At 34.5% G+C, this 27,974-nt stretch overlaps 1 protein-coding gene across 1 annotated transcript in view; it reads left to right on the forward strand.

Moving 5' to 3' along the window:
* LOC149927197 (sodium-dependent neutral amino acid transporter B(0)AT3) overlaps positions 1-27,974 on the forward strand; it is a 98,944-nt gene that overhangs the window by 49,718 nt on the left and 21,252 nt on the right. The window contains exon 4 of the mRNA XM_090158814.1: positions 26,496-26,657. Within this exon, the coding sequence (XP_090014940.1) occupies positions 26,496-26,657 (162 nt within the window). The remainder of the gene's footprint in view (positions 1-26,495; positions 26,658-27,974) is intronic.

Consider the following 27,974-nt stretch of genomic DNA (forward strand, 5'->3'; position numbering starts at 1 on the left):
GAAAATTCCGACGTTTTAGTGACAACTGAGGCCTTGAGGGCCCAATTTTAGAAGGAGATGATCGGGTTCGATTACATTGTAACTTTCCCTTTGTTCATTATGCTAGAGTATTTCGAAATAAACCAATTGTCCAGGCCCCTAGATAGCCTGTAAAAACATTTTACTTCTTTTGAGACGTAATTGTTCCCGGGGGCAAATTTAAAGAGACGATTGAGAAAGAGAGGATGGAGGGAGCAATGTCAAATAAGTCTCTTTTACTTTCTGAAATTGGGAGCCTACACTAAAAATATTCATTCAAAACTAAAGACGTAGATCAAATTATTATAATTTCCGAATTGGTAAGAAAATGATAGACTTTACTACTTTAGTATTAGCATAAGTAACATAAGAACATTAAGTATGTCAATTAACAAAAATTATCAGCGAACTGATTTTCCGACTTTTTACGTGATCAAGGTTTAGTTCAGCACAGAGACCCCTAGTGACTAAATATTTCCGTAGTGAAATAAACTACTACCAAGGATGATAATATCCCTTACGAAAGGAATCTTATTTTAGGATGGAACTAGGATAATTAAAGTTAATGTCTTCGATATAAAAATAAATTAAGACTGAAACCCACGCGTGTTTAATATTTGCAGACTAAATATATAACTCATAGAAGTATTATTAATATCTTAAAACTTCTTTAGTTCTACTATACATTTCTAGTCATTTTAAGTCCTTAATAAGTTTTAAAATTTACGGAAATGAAGATAAAATATGGATGCTAATCTAATTTTCATGTAAGATTTCAAAAGGTCTTAAAGAAAGTTTAAATTTAAAGCCTTAAATGTGTTTTAATAAAAATATCTGAAAGTTGAAAAGTCCTTATTTTAGCCCTAGAAAAGCTCTGCAGTAAGGTAAAAATTAAAAATAAAGATTTAACGTATATTGAATTGCGAATTTTAAATACCAAATAAGGTTACCTTTAAGGCTCAATTATGGAATCATAGTTCTAAACATAAAAATTTCGTCTTTTATTTTAAAACATAAATAAGATGTTTTAATTTTAGTTTATAATTACAGCTTAGATCTTACGAAAATCGGAGTCTTATATTAGGATGGAATTAGGGTAATTAAGAATCAAGTCTTATAGTAGACTGAAATAAATTTAACAGACATTTTTGGAACATCAAAATATAATAAAAACTAAACCAGCTAATCAGCCAAGGCACCACCATAGGCCTAAGTCGTCAAGTGACTTTTAAAGCCTTTAATTTAGGTGGCCGGGTTACAATGCGTAGGAGGGTGTAAAATATTTGCTGACAAAATATCTCACGTAGGTCTAATATTTTAAATACGTCTTTATTACTACGTTACATTTCGATTCATATTAAGTACTAAATAAGTTCTAAAATTTACTAAAATAAAGGGAAAATAGTGATGCAAATATCCATATAATCGAAGATTTGAAAAAGTCTTGAACAAGGTTAAAATTAAATCCTAAATTGTTTATCGATGAAAAATATCCGCAAATTAAAAATCCTTATTTTAACCATATTAGAGTGCTAAAGTCAGTTAAAACATAGAGATTAAACGTTTATTCGAGTACGTATTTTAAATACTAAACAAAGCTTACTTCAAGTTCTAATTATGGATTAAATAAGGATCCAATAGTTAATCAAGTACACACTCAAAACTTACTGTTGAAAAAACAGCAAATACGGTTTATAATTTAAAGCAAGGTGTAGTTGAAGTGGGTTAACTGCAGTTTGTCGTAAAATTTACAGCTTTCTGCTGTATTTTGAAGAAAACAGTATTCGTACTGTTTTTAAAATGACAGTTATATTAAAATTAACAATATGAAACCGTGGTTGACGTTTTACTTCAAAAATGCGTAAAATTTACCACACGTTGTTGCTGTTTTTTTCTGTTATAAACGGCAAGCGCTAGTATATAAAACAACTAATTATTATTTAGTTGTCAAAACATTTTTTAAAATCGCACAAGTTTCATTTTAGTTTTAAATATAATCATATCCGATAAAAATAGTTTATATACTCTTTTGTATAAGTAGCACCCCACGCAAAATGCTATATTAATTACAACCCTTGTTCATCGTGTGCTTAATAATTTGAAACCAAGTTAATAGTTTACTTTCCTTTGGTTTTCCTTATAATTCTAAAGTACAAAGGCTCGAGTTGTAGTCATTTTTGATATTTTAATAATTTTATATATTTCTATCATGAGTTGATTAATGAAATATTTGAAAAATTTTAATTAAAGCAATATGATAATGGTTTGATCCGTAAAATATACGATGGAATTTGAAGGTTGTGAATAGGTTCTGTACTAAATACGTTTGATAACTAAAACTACGGCGAACACTGGAATTTTACAAACATTGGATTTTACTGTAAAAACTGCATGCATTTACCGTATTAAATACGTCTGAAATGGAGGTTAAATAAACAGCAATACTCTGTAAATATAACTTTATCTTGCTGTATTTTTAAACAGCAAAGTGTCCAGTAAATTTAACAGGAAGCATGACAATAAAAAAAACAGTCAGAGTTGGTGCTGAAATTAACAGCATTCTGCTGGCATCTATGCTGACCGCAGCTCACTGTAAAATTTACAATAATATTTTTCTGTGTGTAGTATTTTCGAAAGGAAAATTTCGAGCTAAAGTTGAATTAGTTTTATTTCCATTTAATTTGTCATATTTTGACTAAATTTGACACTTGGATAAGACTTAATTATCTCTAAACCATGTCAGCTACGTTTACGCTTCAATCAAAATAATATTAGGAATACTTTAGGATAAAATATACCTTTAAAGTTAAGATCCAAAAACGAATTGAATTCGATATTAAAAGGCAGCAGTGTAAAATAATCTCATTTGAACTTAAAATATTGGAAATGCAGCTTTTTAGGAATAAATTTGACGCTCAAACAAGACTTAAGTAGCTCCTAAATATGGCTGATATTTTCAGCTACAGTTACGTTTAGATCAATTAGTGTAAAAAATATTAATTAAAGGCAGTAATAAAAAATTAATATTAAAATGAGTCTTGAATTCGGTTTAAAAATTCCGCCTAGCCTTTACCGAAAAAGGAATCCTATTTAAGAAATTCAACGAGGACAATTAAGGATGAAGTGTTAGAATTAAATTAAAATAACATATATTTTTGAAACATCAAAATATTACTCATATTTAAGACTAATCCCAACCTACAATTGTAGAATGTAAATATGAACAAGTTTTAAACACGAGCCTTCAAATAGCAGATTAAGAAGTTAGGGATTTATCAAACAAAAAATTTCGAATAACTTGCAATAGAGATACTTAATTATCAGCCTGAGTTTTTAACTTATTTATCGGATATTTCCTAGTATAAATTTAAAATTAAGATACGACATTTATATATCTTTTTATTTTTGGGATTAGTCTTAAATATGAGTAATATTTTGATGTTTCAAAAATGTATGTTAATTTCAGTCTAATTCTAACACTTCATCCTTAATTTTCCTCGTTAAATTGCTCAAAAACTAATTTTAGTGTAAAAGAAATCTCGTATTATACTTTTCGATTGAGACTAAATTAACTGCGAATAGTTCAAATTAAATGTAAACTAAATCAAACCTGCTGTTTCAGATTAGATTGAGACTAATGTAATGTTCTACTGCATGATTAAGACCAGAATAAATATATTCTATTTAAATGTAGGCTAAAAAGTATCTATAATGCAGCTTTAAATAAGCTTTAAACTCAAGCTGATTATTCTAGCAGATAAAGACTCAACCAAGTCTCTGGATTACTAATAATTTCAGACTTTTTTGGGTTGATAAATCACTTAATTCCATCTGCAAATTTGAGTCTTAAATTGCGTACTTCAATTATATCTGCTATAAGGATGAACATGGGATTGAGTTTATTTTATTGGCACGTGTTTAAAACTTTTTCATATCTACATTCTACAATTGTAAATAAGCCTTCTTTAAGGTCGAAACCAAGCACGAATTAAGGTGGAAATAAGGATGAATATGGAACTGTGACAGCTTAAAACTTTTCTTTTATAAGTTTTTAAAATCAGCTTCGATTTTGATAAGGGATAAAACTCACAAAAGAGTAATCATTAATTATTTAATTAATATTAAAATTTTATATTTATATGTCAAATTGAATACCAAAAACTAAAACAAATAAGGATTATTATTGATCCTCATTCAAGTAAACCGATAAGTTTACTGTTTATTCCTATACTCGATTCCTGCCTTCTTGGCTAATAAATTAAAATTCCACAGAAATACTCAGATAAATAATTAAAAAATCTTATTATTTCATTGAGATTGTTGCTTTGTAAAGCAAGTCTCGCGTAATAATTTTAATATCTGTCCCTTGTTAGCAGTACAATTTAAAAAAATAAACACCGTTTTATCAGTTCAAAGAACCGCTTTTTGTATAATATCTTTAAGGACAGTTTTTACCCCATTACCCAGACTTTATCATAAAACGTTTTTGTTTGCTCCTTGCTAAGGACAATTTTTCTTGAGGATCGAAATTTCGAGTATAAGGATAAATTAAATTTCGATTATCTTTTTTATGCTTGCGATTCGTAGGCAGAGTAATGGAAACGTTATCTTGACATAAGATACCCCAGATTTCAGTCGGCGGTACAATGAGTGTAATCTTTTATAAAATTACATAAAAAGAATAGATGTTTGAACAAAGCAAGGTAATCGATTTTAGTTTATGTGTCGTAAAGTAAGGACACGAGGACAGTAACAGAGTAACTGTTTTTACAATAATAACAAAACGATTTTATTTATTTTTGGCGTTTTTACTTTTGTACCCCACCAACTGTAAGACAATAAGAAGAGAGGTTTACGCTATAAAACGCACTAGAAACAATATCGCTTCGCAAATTACCAAAGTTAAGTGTTTTCAAAAGTATTGACGGTTAATTCCAGTAGCCGGACGCACAACAAAACAAATAATAAAACGACCATAAAATATGACGGCAAGGAATGAATCTGTTCCATTGCGCCGAATCCCATTCGACCGAAAAAACCGCACTTTGGCGGATTTAGGATTCGGTCTAATGGGATTGTCCCATTCGACCGAAAAACCCGCACTTCCCGGGTTTAGGATTCGGTTTTATCCGTTTCAGCATCTGTTAGAACAGCATGCAGTGTTACCTAATCTACCCTAACCTAACCTAACTTAACCTAACCTCACCTCACCTCACCTAACCTAACCTAAAATATATTAAAACGCTTCCGTAAAAAATCAAAAGGAGTAGAAAGAAAAACTATTTTTTTTTGCGGTCGCTCAATTGTGAATATTGCGTCGGTCGATTAGAAAAATACAAAACCCGCCTTGGGCTAATTTCATCAAAAACATTGGCGGAATTCGGTCGAATGGGATTCGGCGCAATGGGAAGATACACAAGGGAATTAGGCAAAATAAGCACGTGTTGTTTATATTTTGAGTTATAAAAGTGCTTAGGGTCTTATAATTCGACCCTTGTGATGACTACTAATGACCAACAATGTAACGTCATCGATGAAACGCTGAATATTTATCGCGACCACGTTTCTACGACGATTTCACAAAGACTGTTTTCCCTTCCAAAGACCAGCAGTATGCTGTCAACAGCACTTTCAATTGTCTCGCGAGTTTCATTTGTATCGGACACAACTCTTTTAAAGCGAGTGATGGTTCTTGAGTAGTATCTCAAGGGCACCTAGTGTTTTAAATAACTGCCGTTGCTATTAGAGTCTTGGAGTCTCGAATTTAACCGAGGCCTAGCGTCAAAATGTAATCGTGAACTATAATAAACATATTTTCAATTGAACCAAAATATGAAAAAGTACATAAATACATTATTTTTATGAACAGATATTATAGTAGATTTAAAAGTAATTAGACTTTTCAGTTTTCATAGAGCCACGTAGCGGCCAACGGTTGAACCTCATAAACTGCTGGATTTTCGTCTGCTGAGCAAAAGTTTTGAAAATTATCGCCTGCTTAGTAGACGAAAATACAGCAGCTTATGAACTTCGCGCTTTGGCCGCTACGTGGCCATATTAAAACTGAAAAGGCCAATTGTCTTCAACGGTTTAAACTAAGAAATCGCCTTGAGGTGATAAATTTAAATATTTCACTGAGAGCTATTACCAAAAGCGACATAAGACCCAAAAGTGTGTTAATACGGAATAATGTTTAATGGGTTTGAGTCTATTTGATCGATTCCCAAATGATCGAATGGGTCCCATTTGATCGAATTTCCATTTGATCGAATTGCATTTGATCGAACGGCATTTGATCGAAAGCTACTGTAGGGTAAAACTACGGCGCGCGTACATCAACCTAACCTAACCTAACCTAACCTAACCTGACCCTATTTATATATATCAAAAACAACGGGCCGTTATCGTCGATGTCATAAAAAATTCCATCATATAGTGTATAAAGTAAAAATCTCTTCATCTTTGTGGCTTAATACAGTTAAAGCAATGAATTATTCCATCATTATTCCTACTGCACTTAAGCAATGAATTATTCCATCATTATTCCTTCTGCACTTCATATTGACATTCGGTAAAATAAAAACATACCAACTGGTACTATAAATACTTTTGAATTCGATCAAATAGTATTCGATCATTTGAAGGTTCGATCTTATGAAACAAATGACAAATGGGATTCGATCAATTGCAACGTATAATGATCGACTGTCGATCACATATTTTTCGATCAAATGGACCAACACCGTTTAATGAGAGATTGTCGCGAAGTAAAAAGAGGGAGTGGGAGAGGGGGTTGAAAATACGTCATCAAAATTTGAAATTTCCTCCACTTCAGCGCCGCCAAGTGAGGCGTTTTAGAACATATTTCTACGGGAGGATAAATCGAAGAGATAAAATCGCGCCAGACCATAGACTAAATATAACGTTGCTAGTACTATTCCAACTAGTAGGTTATGTAGTCTATAGTGAGACTAGCTCTCAGTAAATATTTTAACGGACGCAAAGGTAGAGTTGTCACACTTTTGGGTCTTATGTCACTTTTGCTATTACCAAGACAGACATCATCACCGTTTTGCGTCCGCTTGCTAACGCGTCACACGTAGCCTTTGACAGCGCTTCGCTAGGGGGAGATTTTATTATTTTGATGACGTCACTCCGTTACTAGCTCTCAGTAAAATATTCCCCAAAGTGACAAACTTATGAAACAATATTATAGACTTATGGTGTGAGTTTTCGAAACGCCCAATTTTAGTACGAATGGCGCGAGCTAGTTTATTCAATCACTACCTCAAAACAAACTCTGCTTGTAAATTCTAACATACGTGTCAATCATAAAATAAGACATTCCAAATAAAAAACGAAACAAAATCCTAATCTTTAGTCCTTTCAATAAATGAAACAGAGAACACTGTATTTCGGAATTTCCCAGTTTCGGAAGCTAGAAGCGAAAAAAACGTAGAACTAGCCACACACAGCGAGAGTTGAATGGAAATAGGATCACTCTGATTTCGTTATAGAGCGTACATCCCTACCGGAAGAGAAAAAGAAATATTGAACAATCTATAATCGATACGATGCTACAAGAAATCAAGGAGAGGAAGTGAGGTGGCAAAACTAGAAGCTCAAAAACATCAGCGTAAAACAATGGCTACTATATCAGCCTTTGTATTTTTTTCATCACTTTCCCGATTCCGTTGTTTCTTAGCTACAACCAAAAATAAAAAATATAAAAAACCGAGAAAAGGGATTTTTTTTTTTGGCTCTAAAACTTCTCCCAATTCGGGTAAAATTTTTCTTTCTCTTTTCCTCCTCTTCATTTGTTCTCGCCGGGCCGAAATTGTTTCCTGCTTCATTCTTCTTCCACGTGAGGCGCTGAATGCCTCGAGGATGGACGTTATTCGCGATTAGAGAAAGCTTAACCGTATTGTGTATATACCCCCAAAGTCATTATTGGATAGCAGGTTTTGTTTATCTTTCGAAATACCGGTTTTGTTTTGTTTTTGAATAAATTTAATATATGATTTCTAATCTTGGGATTCTTCAGCGAAAAATGAATGTTATAAATGTATATTCAAGCAAGAAATTTGAAGTCAAGAGATACTTTTGCAATTTAGAGTAGTTTTTTATGTTTCATAGCCACCCCTAAACCGCGTTTTGACTTAAAGGGTTGGTTGCACGAAAAATCGATAGTAATAAAAACGAATGAATGCGGGCTTGTTTTGAAGCCCAGGACGTTCTCTTTCCAAAAATGTCATTGTCGAAACCAATTTCCAAGCCTAAGTCCGAAACTGACCTTTTTCGCTCCCCAAAATCCTGGAATTTTCGGCGAATTTCTCTCCTACGTAGCACCACCTAGGAGCAACAAACACAGATGATAAAATACGCGAAAAAGTAGATTAGTCCATAATTAAAAGGGATAATATAGCTAAATCCTAAACAAATTTGAAGAAATTAAAAAACTTACTACTAACTCATACCCAATAGGTCTTCGAGCAAAAAACGCGAAACTCGGATCAAATAGATCTTCGAGTAATAAACTAAATTAAAATTAAATAAAATAACGCAACAAACACAACACCCCACACAAGGAGAACGCAACCCGTCAAAAGTCGTGGATTTTCTTGTGTACATTTTTCATTGGCTAGATGATTTAGCGCCTGCTGCCGTCGGATGGGGAAAATTTTGAAATTGTCTTCCTCCCCCCCGCCCGTAAAACGTTCAGCATAAAGGCTCATGACGCTCGTCCAATGAAATTCGAACACAACCCTTCGTTAGCGTGTTTAAAGGCTAGCTGCGTTCTCCTTGTGTTTGTTGCTCCTAGGCACCACAGACCAGTGGAAACACGAGCAATTTCGGGCAAATTAAAGCTGTAGTTTTATTCCTAAAATAGAAGGAACTGAAGTGGAGGGATTCTGTTTACTTGTAGAAGTTTTCAAACCACAGGTTTTTAATCATAATATTAGGCTGATTATCGGATTTTTTTTTTACGCGCGCGCCACGCGGCGCGCGCGTCCCGTCGTTTTAAGAAGAATTTACAAGGAGCCTTCGGTTTCATCAAGGATTCTGTATGTGTAAGAGGATATGTGGCATGATATAAAACCTGACGATGATTGAGGCCGGTCATGCGCAGTTGATTCAAGGCAGATTTAAATTTTTAAAGTCCCTCAAGGCCAAATATCTCGTTTCTGTTCGGTCTGCAATTAAAAAAATCGCCAAATACGTCTAATCAAAAAAGTGTCAGACTTAAAAAATGAATTAATACATTTTTTACATCTTAATATACTCTACTTTAATTAAAACATAATCATCCTTTCTAAAATAGTGTCTTAAAGAATCGCGCCCATTTTCAATACACCGATATTTGACCTTGAGGGAATCGAAACAACTAGTCGCATTTTAAATGTACTTTTGCTCTCTCTTAACCGCGACGATGCTGCCGGCAGTTTTTTTGTACAGGTTTTACGGGTCGCCTCATATCCTCCTACACATATAGAATCCTTGGTTTCATATCGTTTTTCAATTACTACCGCGTAGGACTTTTTCCTGGGTGTGAAATCAACCCGCTTTTAATACCAGATGTAAAGAAATGTATTACAGACAATTAGCCAATGATACGCTTCGCATTTTCTGACGTCATGCCGAGAAGAATTTTAGAAGTCTGGAAATTCGCCGGAAAACTCGATTTCCACCATTCCGACTTCTTATTATTGTAATTCAAAGACCGCTTAACCGATTTTGATGAAATTTTCGGTGCTTGCTCTTTCTAATGAATCATTAATTAGAAATAGCTAAAATGTCGTGCAACCAACACTTTAAAAAAATACATCGAAATTTTAACCCAGTGTACAAGACCAGTGTACAAAAATAATCCTATGTACTGTTTTCCTTCTCAGCCTATATACAGGGTGTTTCAAAAGGTTATGCAAAAATGTTCAGGAGCTGTAGGAGGTGAGTAATAATAAATAATAATCAGCTAGGCTAATACCCAAGGCACCACCTTAGGCCTAAGTCATCATGCGACTTTTAAAGCCATTAGTTGAGAAGTATGCCTGTTTTTTTCCCATTTTCCTACGATGAGTTAAAAGAGCGCCAGAGAGCTTCAAAGTGTGGCCTACTATCCGCTGGAAGTAGGCTGAAACAAGCGCAAAACCAAGCAGTAGGGACTTTAAATACTGTTTAAGTTTACTTTTTTTACGCTGGCTACCTCGATTTGTTTACAAAGTACTTTTTTACCTATCATATGAACCCAAACCTTAATGTTAGGCTAGTAGGCCACACTTTGAAGCTCTCTGGCGCTCTTTTAATTCATCGTAGGAAAATTGGGAAAAACAGGCATACTTCGTAATTATAATGTATTTAATGTAAAACGTAGTAAAAATTTTATGTAAAATAGACAATGTACTTTCCATCTAATATTTAAGTAACCATTAACCCAGTATTAATTTAAATTAATATTTAATTATACATATATTTTACTCACTTACTTCGAAAGGCCGCTATATATAGGCTGATAGGGAAAACATTGGTCTTGTACACTTGGCTAAAATTTAGATGTATTTTTTTTAATCCAAACGCGGTTTACGGGTGGCAACCATTTGTGGTTACCACGTCAGTCACCAGATGGCGACAGTCAAAACCAACACAGTTTTAAAAAGTATGCGCTAGCTTCGTAACATGGACCAAGAATCTACGATATTGTTAAAGGGAATATAACCTCAGGTATTTGGTGGGGAACACCAACGTTTGCAGCTCTGGCCGCTCTTGCCTTTGGCTTAAAAAATGTCTGGCGCCACTCTTCAGGGAAATTTGAAAAAATTAAGGGCCCGGTGCAGAGACATTTTTAAGAATCGCCAAATTGCGATTCATCGCCAAATTAACAGAAAACGCGCGTGCTATCGAACTTCGCGCCGAATCGGTGTGCAGAGACATCTCGCTCGCAAAAATAACAGGAAGTCGCTCTGTTTATTTTGCGAGTGGTCTTGGGCAGTCGCTAGCCGCCGAAAAGCTCGCAAAAATAATGGCAGATTGTATTACATAAAGAGCTCGGGAAATAAATTGAGAAGTAAACGCTTTTTACCTACTTTAATAAGATAAATTTTACAACACGATAGGTCAGAATCTTTTAAATTATTAAAATTTGAGTTTCTAGCTCATTATCGCTTCCCGAAAAATGTTTTTGTCGAATTATTGTCTGAGCCAAGGCCTAACCACAATCACGATTTACGAAACACTAAAATAAGCCAGCCACTCTTACAAATTTTACAGGTAAGAATAAATTATAATAGGGAATCTTATACACTACTACTTTGGGTGTATTCAAAGCCTTGGTTTATTTATAGATCCTTATTTGCTGGTACTGTATGCAGTGGGTTTTAACTAATGAGTCGGTAATGACATGGTGAATTGGTTCAGTGTATCAAGGATCTTAAGCTATCAACCAGCGTTTATACCAATTCATCTACCGAGAAGAAACCTTTCCTCAGGTAGACTAGGGAGTTGCGATAAAAGATGTATTGGAATATTCAAGTTTATTTGGCATACATCAAGAGCTTACCGAGCCAATAATTTGATGTATTACCTTAAAAGTGTTCGTCAGTTAATTCTACACGCTTATATCATTTGTTACAATTTATACCTGGATTAGGCTATGTAAATGCCAGATAATTAGGTAGAACAACAACTTTTATCAAATACTAGGACCATTGTTTTACGTGTGATCAATATAGGATATTTCGCTAGAAATTGCTTTAGACAATTACCATTTTTTGTAACCTCGTGAAATTGGTTTTTTTATTTATTGATTTATGTTATAACTAGTTTTATTTTAATTGCTATCAGCTAAGTTTTTAAATAAATATTTTCCTAAAAACCAAATGATACGGCTCATTTTCTAACAGAGAATCATTTTCGGAAAATGTTGGCTTATAATAGTAATGAATCTTTTTTTAATTCGTTATTTTATTGATGTACCAACCATATTATAAAAATATATCTTTAAAATAACAAAACCATTAAACTGTGTAATAAATGCAACCAATCTAATAAATAATAAGAGTAAGAAAATGATATAATCAGAAGAAACTAATTTTCATGCACTATTTAAGGCTTTAAAAAAGATTTTGGATAACCTCTCATTCTTCAGAAACTGTTTTGCTTTCCCTTCGTGGCTATATTATATAAATTTATTTTAATAAAATAACGGATTTAACTATAAAAATTATAAAACCTAATAATATAATTAGAGTTAGGAAATTATTAATTAGAAGAGCCAGGATTTCATCGTCAAAATACAAACCAAACATAACCACGTGATAGCTTTTTGCGTCAGAAATGGAGCTCTCCCATTGGTCCGTTACTTGGTTAAAAAAATTTGGAAAAATAACAGCGTCGCCGATTAACAGGAATCGCTAAAACGTCTCTGCACCGCGATTTCGATTGCGAGGATCGCCAAATAAACAGCTCGCCAAATAAACAGCTCGCCAAATCTGAATCGCTAAATTGCGATCGTGTTAAAATTAACAGGAATCGCAAAACGTCTCTGCACCAGGCCCTAAGAGGTCTTCCCTAAAGATTGCGTTGCAGGTTATATTCCCTTTAATCAGTTTAAAGCTAGTCTAGAGGTTTAGTTTACTTTTAGATTCGAAAAAAAAATAGGCGAAAATGCCGCTTTATTTAAATTTGCAAACAATATTAGACTAATCATGGGATGAAAACTTTTTATTTTTTTCGGAAAAATATGGAAAATTTTCCGGAAAACAGGCCTCGGTCATTTTGAGGAAAATTTTCCGACTTACAACATTTAATTAAACGTTCCATACAAGGGACGATCCTTATCAGAGACGTTCCTTACAAGGGACGTTCCTACAAGGGAGCCGGCCGAATGTGACGTAACATTTTATAATATTTTGTTTTAACCTAATACTTAAATAGACAAATGTTTTCAGTTATAATCAGATTTGAGTACTTATTTATATCTTTGAAAATAGAGCTATAAATTTTCTAATGGTAAAACGATAAATAAATGTTTATTTTTTTAAATACATTTTATAATTCTAAAGTTCTATGAAATTTGAGGGTAGGTTCGAATACTTGTTACGTTACTTAGAAAATGGTGAATGAACTTTGTTCACGGAGAGGAGTTGTCACGGTATTCGCAGATGACGTCACGGGGCAAAGAGTTAGCACGGTGTTCGCAGATGACGTCACGGGGCAAAGAGTTAGCACGGTGTTAAATCCCCTAATCTCCGTACTCAAATTGGGAATTTGCTCCCATCTTCTTACATTATTTTGTTAAATTTTCTGTTAGCAATTTTTATTCGTAGGTTGGTAATCTTACGTTAGTAATAAATACCAACAATTCTTAATTCATATATTTCTACATTTACCTTTATACTAAAAAACTAAATTTTATTTAATAAAGTCTTGTTCTTATAACGGATCTAAATCTTTTATTCACATAAGGATTCCAACTCACCTTTACTGCTACATCTTTCAATTTAACGCGCATGTATTGCCTTTTTATTTTTACTAATGGACTGATGGAGCTACAGAACGGTATTTCCATCTGTGTTCAATTTTGAACAATAATAATAATTTTGGTTATTTTTTAATTTTTATTAGAGTAGACAAAAACCATTAACAATTATTTTCAAGCTACGGCATTTTTCACTGAAAAATTAACACATGGACTACAAAATAGTTCTATAAAAGCAAAATTTTTCCGGAGGGTTTCGAACGCATAACTTTCATCACAGCGGTTGAGATATCAAATGGCGTACTTACCAAGTCATGCCTTTTAATAATAACACCCCCAAGTAGTATAATTTTTTTTAAAAAAAGATTATAGGCTTAGATTCCTCGTTTAGTTTAAAAATTAATCGAGCTTACGTCGGCCATTTTATTAATAATTATTGATTGTTGATGGACTACGAAATAAAACCAATCAGATCAGAACAATAATGCAAATTTTTTGGCAGTGGTAGAACGATCAAATCTACTGTATTTTATTTACAAAAATGATCATTAAAATTAGTTTTCAGTTCCTTAAATTTAATTAAAATCCAAATAATTATCAAAATACAAACCCCAATATTCCGAAGAATATCCATGTAAATTTTCAAGCTTGTTGATAAAGCCGTTTTGCCCTAATGTGTAATAGTATCGTTACGTATATATATGTTTTGCTATATAAAAATCATAATTGCTATTTTTCATAGGACATGAAAATATGTTTTTTTTTCTTCAAAGTTTAGCGTTGTAAAGTTTCAACTATTATGTGCGGTAGATATTATGAATGAAAAATTTCTATATTATGTTATACTGAGATATGATTATATTAATGTTTACTTTATTAATACTAATTTGTGTTAATATTAAATGTACCACTAAAAAGCCCAAATAATATAATAATCCAGGTGAAATCTAGAAAATAATTAAAATTAAAATTTAATAGCTTAATACCGGAATCCATACCTCTACTTGGAATGCTTATCGCGGCAGATTTTCCTCTCGATGTGGCTGACGGTTTTTTGACCTCACTATGTTAACTTAACACACAACAACGTGAGAGGGGAGCGCGCGCAGAGGGGATTTTTTTTTCTCGTAGGCGGGGCTAAAGCCGTCAGAGTGATCTTACCATACGCAATACGCCATGATAAGCATTCCAAGTAGAGATATGGATTCCTGCTTAATAAATAATATGATCATCTTCTTGATGGAAGTAATTAACTGTAGAAATTAATTCGTTGGTAAATTGGATTTTTTCCCTACTGAAGAAGCTAAATATATCATAAAATTATGAATGTTCCATAATTATATTTCATAATGTTACTTATGATCTTTTAACAGTATAAAATAATTTCCAAAATTCAGAAAATCTTATACGAATTCTCCTTTATATCTTTTCGATGTCGTAATTGAAGAGGGCGAACGAGAAAAAAAGTGAAACGGGTTGTGTTCATTATCCACAAATTTTCCGATTTATTTAAAAAACGTTGGTAAAAAGAATATCATTTTAACTTATTTAATTATGTTTTTTACGCAACCAAGCATTTATTTGAATAGAAGTGGTATTTATTTAAATAATTGTGTGTTTTATTTAAATAATAGGCTTATTCACTTTCGATTATTTAAACATTTTACAAGTTTAATTCATCTATTGGATATTTAAATAAATATTATTTAAATATCGCTGAGCATATTTTATTCATGGATAAAAATTAATCGAATGCCGAGCACTTAAACGGGTATCGCGGTTTGACGGCGCGAACGTAAAAGCCAGAGAATCTCGAAAACCAACATTAACCGCAGGAACCATTATTCCCATTTTTTAAACGCGTAATTTAAATCCGTCCCTTCACTCACACGCAATAAAAATTACATTAAAATGAATCTTCCTTTTACTAAAAACTGTTAAAAACCAAACGCTGGGAGTTTGGGTTGAGGACAATTTTAAGCGTCAAAGCACTCGTCCGCGAACGACGGGCAGACTAGATGACGTGGTCCAAATGACCCATTTCCGATTAGAGCGACACCTACACATCCTAATTTTTGCGAAAGAAGAACACGCGGCGAAGTAAAGCACGACATTTCAGCTCTTTCACTTCGCTGGCCGCCAAACTCATCAAGGGTGCTTTTCAATTCTGAAGCTATGCTCTTTCGCCATTTACAATCTACGGAGAGCGTCCGTTTTTCGCTGTTCGCAACTTCAGAGAGGAAGGGAACAAGTTTTAACAATAGCCCCGTTCGGGCATTCTTTTATAGCTAGGCGTTAATAAACGCAACTTCCGGTTCCTGATTTTGGAAGCACCCGACTTTACCGCCATCTGCCGTGTATTCTTTAAATGGATTAAAGGATTTTGGAATTTTCCAACTTAAAATATCGAGTTTTAAAAGGTTTAAAAGACCAACGCGGTCGATTTAGTAAAACCATGGGTATATAAATACGTTATCTATAAGTGTGCTAAGGTGGTCGATATAATTACTCTGAAATATAAGCGCCTCTAGTCGGAAAAATACGTAACTTAAAAACCATTACGCCTTGACGCGGCTCTCTGCACGCATCCATTATGAGGACGAGCGATTAAGCCTAATGGCTTAGTCTGAGCTCCAACGCAAATGCTTGGTTATTCTAGAAATGGCTCTGATTAAAGGCTTAACACTAAAGATAGAGAACTGACACACTTATGTTAAATGTAATTATAAACTTATGGTAAAAAATTATTTCATATTTCTTAGCTGTTAGATATTTTATTTTTATAACATTCTAACCTACAATCTTACAAAAATAGGACTGCAATAAATATTGAAAGAGAAAACCAAATCTAAAGAAGTTAAATTCAAATTCTATTTAAATAAAAGTGAAATTCCAAAAATATAGGCCAAAAAAAGCGGCAGTGTTTTGGCTAGTTCAGAGCGAACAATCAGGAAAATAAATATACGTACCAGCTAAATATAGCATCTGAAATATTTATGGGGAAAAAATCGATACTGACTAATTTTTTATTTATATACCCAAAAAGTGACGTTATCAAAAGTATATAAAATATTTCTTACGAAAGAAGTATTCATCTTCATATCCATCTAATGATACTTGCTTGAAACAAATACCTATTACAAAAAGGGGAATTCGGTGCATAAATAAGTAAATATCCATAGGCAGTGGTTTGTTTACATCTTACGTCATCGGACGATGAATTTTCAGCCGTGATTGGGTGAACGGGGTAGGTGCATTTGTTCGAATTACATTCGTCCGAACCGCCGAAATAACAAATGTTTCAATTGTTCGAATTGGACAACTTGTTTGTTTCATTCGTCCGAATCGGTAGCATCACTTGTCCGAATTCTGTCGCTAAATTAGTATTTCTTATTGCTGTTTTTTTTTGGTCCGGATTTTTTTAGTGCAAGAATTTAAAATAAAAAACTACATATATTTTAGGTTAGGTTAGGTTTGGTTAGGTTCACGTTAATGTTACTATTTTCTTATATTAACAATATTTAAAACAAACAACCAATTCCTAATGTTCGAAAAAACGGACAAACGATTATTCGAACAAATGAAATTCGCCAGTAAAGTTAACATAAATTGAACGACTAAATCACCAACAAAAGTTGTGGTAAATTTTTGCTTTAGTCCCATTCGACCGAAGGCGGTTTTTGAGGTGTCCCATTCGAACGAATTCCGCCGAAACGTGCGGTTTTTATGTGTCCCATTCGACCGAACGCTGCTATATAAATGGGCTTTTGCTATGTTTTCAATTTAGTTACTGAAGTCGTTTGCAATGGAGCGGATAGCTTATAAAGGAGGGTATTTATACATCAATAATAATTATTTATTCCGTCTTAATAAAAAGAAAGATACAAATTGCTATTTTTAACCTAACCTAACCTAACCTAACCTAAACATGGATCTTCGATAGTACATACCTTATAAATAAAATACCAAATCACCCCGCCAATTGGGCTACATTTTAAAATTCTTTCGGTCGAATGGGATTCGGTCGAATGGGATTTCGGTCGAATGGGAATAAACGAAATTTTTCGGGCAAATGAAATAAGTTTTCGAACATCCGATCCTGTTTTCCGGCATTCGGACAAATGATCATTCGGACATTTGTACCACCGTTCGGATGAATGAAATTCTAACAAATGTACCCAAATCGGGTGAACACATGAAATAAATATCCTTGGGCCGTGTTTATTTATATTTTTAACGTTTGTTTTTGTGGTCCTACTTCCCTTGTTACACTGAGGTATATACTTCTGTTCTTACGATTCTACCTTTTATGTAATCTTGAGATGCGTTTTAAGAATATTCCTTTAAAGCATTACCTTAATTTATTTATTTACTGTTGGTACTGCGGCATACATTTAAATGTCATATAATTTCCCTCGAGCAATCTCTATAAAATGCCAAAACCGGAAGCAAACCCAACTTCGCCCTTCACCTTTGCTAGGAGAGTACTTCTTTCGCGGATGGATACGAAGTAACGGAGGCAATTCGGTTAAATAGGGCAGAAAGATAAAGCGGAAGTGAATACAAAGAAAGACGACGTCAGGAAGCAATCTTAATCTGCCATTTTGTCTCGAAATGGAAATAGGAAAAGGAAAATCCTTTCATCCGAGTCGCAGCGTCCATCGCTACCTCTCTTCGGACGCTGTTACAGAAGCGGTTATTATAGGATGAACTTTGCGTCATCGGAAATGACTCGTCTGGTCTTATTCCACGGTCATCTTGCCCATCTTTTTCGGGCGCTGCGATTTTATCCAATATTATAAGGACAATCAAATTAGGTTATTTTCTTACGTTTCGTTTAGCAGATAGACATATACAAAACACAGACCTTGTTTTTAAGTTTGCTGTTAGATCGAGATAAATGTATCCCAAGAGTAACCACCAAAATAGGCGTTTCTTTTCGTAGGTTACTTTGCCAGCATCCATTAGGATAATACTACAAGTATCGTAACAACATAATAGATATAACACTGCCTATTTTCCAACGCTGATTTCTTCGTGATAGTCTATTTCGCTAATGATCATAGAAATCATTACGTTAAGGACAGTTAATTGTCTTTGGAACTTCCAAGAAATCGTAGAAAATAGTTTATTTGATTAGCTAAGGCTAAAAGTGAAAACGAGGCTTACTTTGGCTAAATAATGATTAATTCGAAAATAACTACCTTCAGAAAAAAAGGGGTGTTATTTTAATAGTCCACAAGATATTTTTAACAATAAAGGAAATCATAACTAAGAATATAAAATGTTGCTTTTAAGTACGAGACAGAGCTTTATTATAGTTTTAGCACGCGGGATAATAAATCCCAAATTTCTCGCAGCTCTAACTAAAACAAGTTGGCAAGCCAAAATATACCTATCCCCGGAAGAGTTTCTAATTCTCATTGAAGGTAACATGTATCCTGTCGTGCAGGAGGGCTCGGGTTCGAATCATGCCCGATACTAACGCAAATTGAAAACAATTTATACTACACCCAGTGACAAAAAGAGGGCTCTTTTGGAAAAAGCTTTTCCCAAATTCCAAGAAACTGCGAAAGCAGTGATTACACTTTGCCCCGAAAATACGTGCGCGTTCGCAGCTCAGACAGACAGACCCACAGACAGACCCACAGACAGACAGACAGACACGGTGATTGTAAAACTCCTAGTCCCCTCGGAGATGTAAAAAGTAAGTGACAAGATGGCTAAGTTATTTTGTAGCTACTTAGGATATCACCTTTAGAACTTCTAGCTGTCATCGGAAAAAGGTTTTCTCATCTTTGACTAAATTCAGAAAAATTTATTTTATCGTGTGATTACACTGATTGCTTAGTTTTGAAGGGAATAAAAATATTCAATTGGTAGCACTACTTTCACGAGAAATCGTTATGAGATATTTCATTAACATAGTGGCCATAAGGGGGTAAGTAGGATAGAAATACCTTCAAATATACAAGATATTAACGATATTTATTTACTAGTGAACAATATTTTCCTTCTCGTAATAGTATTAGCAAAAGTGACATAATTACCAAAAGTGTGACAATCCCTGTACTTTCGTATGCTAAAGGTTTAATGAATGCTCGACTCGAGATCGACAACATAAAAGACTATTTATTGTCGCTAGCTTTCTGGATCTTTTTTAGTCTATGGTATTATATCGTAGGTAGATGGCGATAGCATCTTTACAGAACGACGAAAAATCAAAAAATACACTAACTTTGAACAGTGCTACTTAGTTCCTCCGTTCCTCACTACGAGGCGTTATTTGTTGGTTTTAACTTCCTTCCCTCCCCAAGGCATACTTTCCCTTCTCCCCTCCCAACTTGTATTTCGCTCGTAACATTCATCAGAAATAGGTCCGATTGACACACTTTTGGTAATTATGTCACTTTTGGTATTAGTAAGTCATTATATGACGTAATTTTCCTAAATTCATTTTGGAAAATCAGCGGGAGCCTGCGATGGTAACCGAAATAATTTCTGATCCAAAAATAAGTTGAGACAGAGACCCAATATAATACCGGAAATTTGTTTCACGTTATAGTAGACGGAACGAGCGTGTAGCATTGACTTTTAAACTAGCCTATAAATCAAAAAGGAGTAATTTTCTCAGTTGGCGAAACGTAGGCTAGTAGCGTCGCGCGGCAGTCGACAGACGTCGTGCCCTGAGTCTAGTTGGCGGAAAAAGAAGCCTAAAAATAGAAGAAAAGGAGGTCTCACCAGCCGCGCGAAATCCAATTGTTCCGGTATCAGGATCCTCGGGCCGAGCGCGTCACCCGCTGTTAGATATCGGTTCATTGAGAAAGAGAGGGGAGCGCTACCACCAGGCCATGCGAGGTAGCCGCGTAGCTCGAGTCGCGGGATATACATCTTGACGTGACTTCTCCTCGGGAATGGAGACCCCTAAAAGAAAAGAGAAAAACGATATTTATTGACGTCATCTATCATGGCTTTCTTTACTGTACGGGTCAAAAATATACAGCTCGCCGGACGTGATACAGCGGGTCTATACTGAGGAAACGCCAAACTTCTATAGTTCTTTCCAGCCTAAATTGAAACGCGATGGCCAATTTTTATCAATAAAGGCGTTTGACCCTTCCATTTCCGAACAGGGAGATCGAAGTGAGCTACCACCCGACAACGAAATACTTGCCAAAAATTGTTTTACGCGAGTGACAGTAGGTTTGACTCGACTAGACCTCGAGAGTGAAAAATATGAGAAATCAACATTTTGTTGACGTTCAAATCGATTTATATATCCCTCGAGGTTGGTACAGGATCATTTTACCCATCGTGGGTTGAATGGCAGTCTTACATTTCTTATAAGAATAGAAAGCCAGGATAGAAACTGCCGCAAATGGTGAAGTTTTACGTTTAGTCCCAAATGGGAGTTGCATTTAAAAGTTCGAAAGCTTTGGACAACGCGAGGGAAAGACTGTTTCGAAAGCAATTCTGCTTTCAATTTTCTTCAATCACGGACGAAGTAAAAGTAAATAAATCCCCCATCGAACAGAAATAACTGGGTCTCTAGTCTCAAAAGACCATCCTGTACAGATCCTCGAGTATTAAGCTTTGGAAATTCAATAAACGCTATCCACAAGCGCTATAAACTGTCTAGCGTACTTCATTTTAGTTCCTTGTTTTAAAATCCCTCTACGAAGCAAAAAAATAGCTATTTCCTCACTGTCAAGACTGCTATTGCATTTCTACGAATTATTTTCAACACATTTAACTCTAAACGCCCAAATTTACAATATCGTAATGCGGGAATTTATAACTCTACTTAGAATGATTATTTGGAATACATTATATTCTGTAGTGGGCTATGGCGAAACGTTGCGGGCGGTGCTTATACGGCTGACGGGTATTTATAAACCATTGCCCAAAGCAATAGCTCGCGAACTTCATTGCTCTTTTGAAGCAGTTCAATAAGCGAATTGAAACTAAAATATGGAACCCAATCTTAGAAACTGTTAGCTAATAATAAGGATGGAAGGGGAATTGTGAACCCAAAATAATAAGGATGGAAGGGGGGAATTTTGAACCCTAAATAATAAGAATGGAAGGGGAATTATAACACAGAATAATAAGGATGGAAGGGAAATTATGAACCCAATATAATAGGGATGGAAGGGGAATTGTAAACCCAAAATAATAAGGATGGAAGGGAAATTATGAACCCAATATAATAGGGATGGAAGGGGAATTGTGAACCCAAAATAATAAGGATGGAAGGGGAATTTTGAACCCTAAATAATAAGAATGAAGGGGAATTATAACACATATTAATAAGGATGGAAGGGGAATTATGAACCCAAAATAATAAGGATGGAATGGGAATTATGAACCCAAAATAATAATAATGGAAGGGGAATTATGAACCCAAAATAATAAGGATGGAAGGGGAATTATGAACCCAAAATAATAAGGATGGAAGGGGAATTATAACACAAATTAATAAGGATGGAAGGGGAATTATAACACAAAATAATAAGGATGGAATGGGAATTATGAACCCAAAATAATAATAATGGAATGGGAATTATGAACCCAAAATAATAAGAATGGAAGGGGAATTATAACACAAAATAATAAGGATGGAAGGGGAATTATGAAATATGAACCCAAAATATTAAGGATGGAAGGGGAATAATTAACCCAAAATAATAAGGATGGAAGGGGAATTATGAACCCAAAATATTAAGGATGGAAGGGAAATTATGAACACAAAATAATAAGGATGGAAGGGGAATTATGAACCCAAAATATTAAGGATGGAAGGGGGGAATTTTGAACCCTAAATAATAAGAATGGAAGGGGAATTATAACACAGAATAATAAGGATGGAAGGGGAATTATGAACACAAAATAATAAGGATGGAAGGTGAATTATGATCCCAAAATAATAAGGATGGAAGGGGAATTATTAACCCAAAATATTAAGGATGGAAGGGAAATTATGAACCCAATATAATAGGGATGGAAGGGGAATTGTGAACCCAAAATAATAAGGATGGAAGGGAAATTATGAACCCAATATAATAAGAATGAAGGGGAATTATAACACAAAATAATAAGGATGGAAGGGGAATTATGAACCCAAAATAATAAGGATGGAAGGGAAATTATGAACCCAATATAATAGGGATGGAAGGGGAATTGTGAACCCAAAATAATAAGGATGGAAGGGGAATTTTGAACCCTAAATAATAAGAATGAAGGGGAATTATAACACAAAATAATAAGGATGGAAGGGGAATTATGAACCCAAAATAATAAGGATGGAATGGGAATTATGAACCCAAAATAATAATAATGGAAGGGGAATTATGAACCCAAAATAATAAGGATGGAAGGGGAATTATGAACCCAAAATAATAAGGATGGAAGGGGAATTATAACACAAATTAATAAGGATGGAAGGGGAATTATAACACAAAATAATAAGGATGGAATGGGAATTATGAACCCAAAATAATAATAATGGAATGGGAATTATGAACCCAAAATAATAAGAATGGAAGGGGAATTATAACACAAAATAATAAGGATGGAAGGGGAATTATGAAATATGAACCCAAAATATTAAGGATGGAAGGGGAATAATTAACCCAAAATAATAAGGATGGAAGGGGAATTATGAACCCAAAATATTAAGGATGGAAGGGAAATTATGAACACAAAATAATAAGGATGGAAGGGAAATTATGAACACAAAATAATAAGGATGGAAGGGGAATTATGAACCCAAAATATTAAGGATGGAAGGGGGGAATTTTGAACCCTAAATAATAAGAATGGAAGGGGAATTATAACACAGAATAATAAGGATGGAAGGGGAATTATGAACACAAAATAATAAGGATGGAAGGTGAATTATGATCCCAAAATAATAAGGATGGAAGGGGAATTATTAACCCAAAATATTAAGGATGGAAGGGAAATTATGAACCCAATATAATAGGGATGGAAGGGGAATTGTGAACCCAAAATAATAAGGATGGAAGGGGAATTTTGAACCCTAAATAATAAGAATGAAGGGGAATTATAACACAAAATAATAAGGATGGAAGGGGAATTATGAACCGAAAATAATAAGGATGGAATGGGAATTATGAACCCAAAATAATAATAATGGAAGGGGAATTATGAACCCAAAATAATAAGGATGGAAGGGGAATTATGAACCCAAAATAATAAGGATGGAAGGGGAATTATAACACAAATTAATAAGGATGGAAGGGGAATTATAACACAAAATAATAAGGATGGAATGGGAATTATGAACCCAAAATAATAATAATGGAATGGGAATTATGAACCCAAAATAATAAGAATGGAAGGGGAATTATAACACAAAATAATAAGGATGGAAGGGGAATTATGAAATATGAACCCAAAATATTAAGGATGGAAGGGGAATAATTAACCCAAAATAATAAGGATGGAAGGGGAATTATGAACCCAAAATATTAAGGATGGAAGGGAAATTATGAACACAAAATAATAAGGATGGAAGGGGAATTATGAACCCAAAATATTAAGGATGGAAGGGAAATTATGAACCCAATATAATAGGGATGGAAGGGGAATTGTGAACCCAAAATAATAAGAATGGAAGGGGAATCATAACACAAAATAATAAGGATGGAAGGGAAATTATGAACACAAAATAATAAGGATGGAAGGGGAATTTTGAACCCAAAATAATAATAATGGAAGGGGAATTATGAACCCAAAATAATAAGGATGGAAGGGGAATTATGAACCCAAAATAATAAGGATGGAAGGGGAATTATGAACCCAAAATAATAAGGATGGAAGGGGAATTATAACACAAAATAATAAGGATGGAAGGGGAATTTTGAACCCAAAATAATAATAATGGAAGGGGAATTATGAACCCAAAATAATAAGAATGGAAGGGGAATTATAAAACAAAATAATAAGGATGGAAGGGGAATTACGAACCCAAAATAATAAAGATGGAAGGGGAATTATGAACCCAAAATAATAAGGATGGAAGGGGAATTATAACACAAAATAATAAGGATGGAAGGGGAATTATGAAATATGAACCCAAAATATTAAGGATGGAAGGGGAATTATGAAATATGAACCCAAAATATTAAGGATGGAAGGGGAATAATTAACCCAAAATAATAAGGATGGAAGGGGAATTATGAACCCAAAATATTAAGGATGGAAGGGAAATTATGAACACAAAATAATAAGGATGGAAATGGAATTATGAACCCAAAATATTAAGGATGGAAGGGAAATTATGAACCCAATATAATAGGGATGGAAGGGGAATTGTGAACCCAAAATAATAAGAATGGAAGGGGAATCATAACACAAAATAATAAGGATGGAAGGGAAATTATGAACACAAAATAATAAGGATGGAAGGGGAATTTTTAACCCAAAATAATAATAATGGAATGGGAATTATGAATGACGCATGACTAGATAGGGATTCCTGCATAATGTTAAGACTGATTATTGATTATTGATTATTGATTATTGATTAATACATTTGTCGGTTTGATCTACTCGCTGTCACTTTTTGAATAGATAGCGTTCATATTATACATCAAGATCGGTAGGGGTGTACTTTTTTAGTACGTTTCGGATTATGTAGTACGAAAATACGTTTCCAAATATTTTATACGTATTTAGTACGTTTTCGATTTATCCCTAGAAATTGAAATATTTTTTATGGTTTTAGCATGTTTTAAGGGGGAAGAATACAGTAAAAGCCTCTTTTTCGTTCAAGCTGAACGTTTCTGTTTTAACAGTTACATAATTGAATTATATTTTTCTTATTAGGCTGAACCTTCCTCTAGTGCTTAAAATAATTTTGATAATTCTAATATTAATAGTTAACGAGATATAAGGTCCTAACTAAAGGGTAGTTTGGGCGCTTGTCCAACTTTTTCAGCTCCGGGGGTCCGAATTAAAACATAATAATTTTATTACTTTAAAATTTAAAATTGTCAAAATTATTTTAAGCACTAAAAAAGAGGCTGTTCTACACATAAATATTAATTTTATAAGTTAAAATACAAAATTAAAAGAGTTCAGCTTGAAATAGCGCGAAAGTAGACAATGGCCACTGTAGTCTTCCCCCTTAAATAATATTTTATCTGTAAAAAAATGTTAAATGTCAATTTTTAGTGTGAGGTACACTTAGAATTGCCAGTAGCGTCATTCTTTTTCATTCGTTTGACTTTTTTAAATTCAAATTTCGCGATTATTTAAATAATGATGAAAGTTGCACCAAAGAGGGCGAACTAAGCGTATTACCATGTGTAACATAATTACTCATAAGTATGCCTCTGTATAACATTTCCATTGAAAAAAATTCAATGAGACCTTGTTTCACGCGGAACGTACAATGAGCGGACCCAAAAGTGCAAAAATGCTTATAATCCTTGCGCTATTGAAAAGGTTACCATGGAAATGAAATCATGTGATCGCCAGGCACGAGCTAAACTTGACACGGGCAAAGCCAGAAACGCGCGAGGAATTCTCACTAACTTCCGTTTCCCATCAGTAAAGTTGATGACGCATATTTCGTCAAGGAGTTGTAAGTGACGTAATTTACGTCATATCCCGTGAACAAGGTTTCATTAACGAAAATGCTTATATGGCATACTTATGAGTGATTATGTTACTTATGGTATTACTAAAGAGAACGTTGAAATCTTGAAAAAGTACGTTTCGTGATTGGTGAAAATACGTTCCAGAAATCGCCCGGAACAAGACTTTGCAATGCGTGAGATACGAACATTAAAATAATGTTCATTCGTATGTGCACCAGATGGCACTTAATTATTTCAATTTTAAAGATACGTAAAGCTATGTATATGGTTTAGAGCGCAACTTGAGAATTATGTCACCTTTTCAACTTTTGAAAGTGAAAATAAAAATAACAAGACACTAAAGGAGATACGTTTTATTACTCTCTTCCCTGTAGAAAAGTAGTCCAACGCAGTACTTCTGGTACCGAGAGACGTTACAAATCTCGGAGGACATCAACCACCCGGTGGCATTCAACTGGAACATCGCAATCTGTCTCTTGGCAGCGTGGATTCTTTGCTATCTATGCATGATCAAAGGGATCGCCTCATCCGGAAAGGTAAATTGCAATTACTAACACTAATTGAGCAAATATTAATTTAGAGGCGAGACATTCGAACAATGAAGTCATTATATGTACGAACTTCGATGTTGGTTTTGTTACCACCTCGACAGGAGTCACAAACAGTTAGTATAATCAAATTGGCTTTGGAAGTCAGCCCCAAGGGAAACTGAATCAAGCTTCATCTTTAATTCATAACGCTACAAGACTGCTTAATAGTTTGATGAATTTTGATAACAATTACGCGGTTTTTTACAAGTTAATCAGTATTCATTAATCTCCAACTACAAAAATTAACATATCCTTTTTTGAAGTGGGCTGGAGTGAATTAAGCGAGATGGGCTGAATTAAACGGGACAGTTAAGTTACCAGAAACCTTTACCAAAATACCACCTAACATTTCCCCGGCTTTAATAAAATTACCCGAGTGACACCCACGTACTTCAACCGAAACTTCGAGCAAATCGTAAGCAACCCTTCAAAAGCGTCAGAATAAAAAAATAATTAACCTATCTGCAATTTCCTATTGGCTGTCGGCTCCTTGTAACTTTCTAAGGCAACCGCGCTCTTGACGGTATTTTTCGGCAACAAGAACTTCAAAAATGTCATTTTTGGTAAAACGTCTATGACCCAGTTTTTGGAGGAAGCCAGATTTCCCCTTCATCCATCAAACACCCCTTTCGGGGAGGCGTGCGCCCCCTGCCCCCCACAACATGCTCTTTTTCGGCACCCAACTTATTCTTCTTTTACAAGCCCCTATACGGAGCCCCCCCCCCAAACAAAAAGTCGAAAAGTCAGGATGAGCTTACCAATTCCCATCGTCTGTAAGATTGTCTGTCCGTTCCAAAATAAAAATAACGTTATACCTGCATGGAAAGACCTTATATTTGTAAAGTTCGTGTAATTTCGGACAGGCACGCGCGGTTTATTGGAAGGTTAACGACGGTCAAAGGGAAATTAGAGTGATTAAATGGGGGAGGGGGCTAGGGTGGTCACTTTACGCCTCAGACGCGCGCCGAATTTCTGATTCCTAACGCGTATATATAACTGGGAAGTGGGTAGTTTTTGGTAAAGGGTTGGGGTGCTGGAACTGACTTTTGGGCGCGTGCGCGGTCGCGACGAATCGATCCGAAGTTAGGCCTCGGTTTCATATTATAAGCGAGTCATCCGCGACTTTCACGCCCCCTATATTTCTAATCAATTCTAAATCGTTTCCACAGTGCAAAAGTTCTCTAATGTTTCTCCACCAACAATGAAATAGTAAGAGGGGAGGGAAGGAAGTCGTCGGCTTCGATTGGGATTCGCGTTGTTCAT

This window comes from Leiobunum rupestre, chromosome 9 (assembly GCF_980474605.1).
Source record: "Leiobunum rupestre chromosome 9, qqLeiRupe1.1.hap1, whole genome shotgun sequence".
Classification (NCBI taxonomy): Eukaryota; Metazoa; Arthropoda; class Arachnida; order Opiliones; family Sclerosomatidae; genus Leiobunum; species Leiobunum rupestre.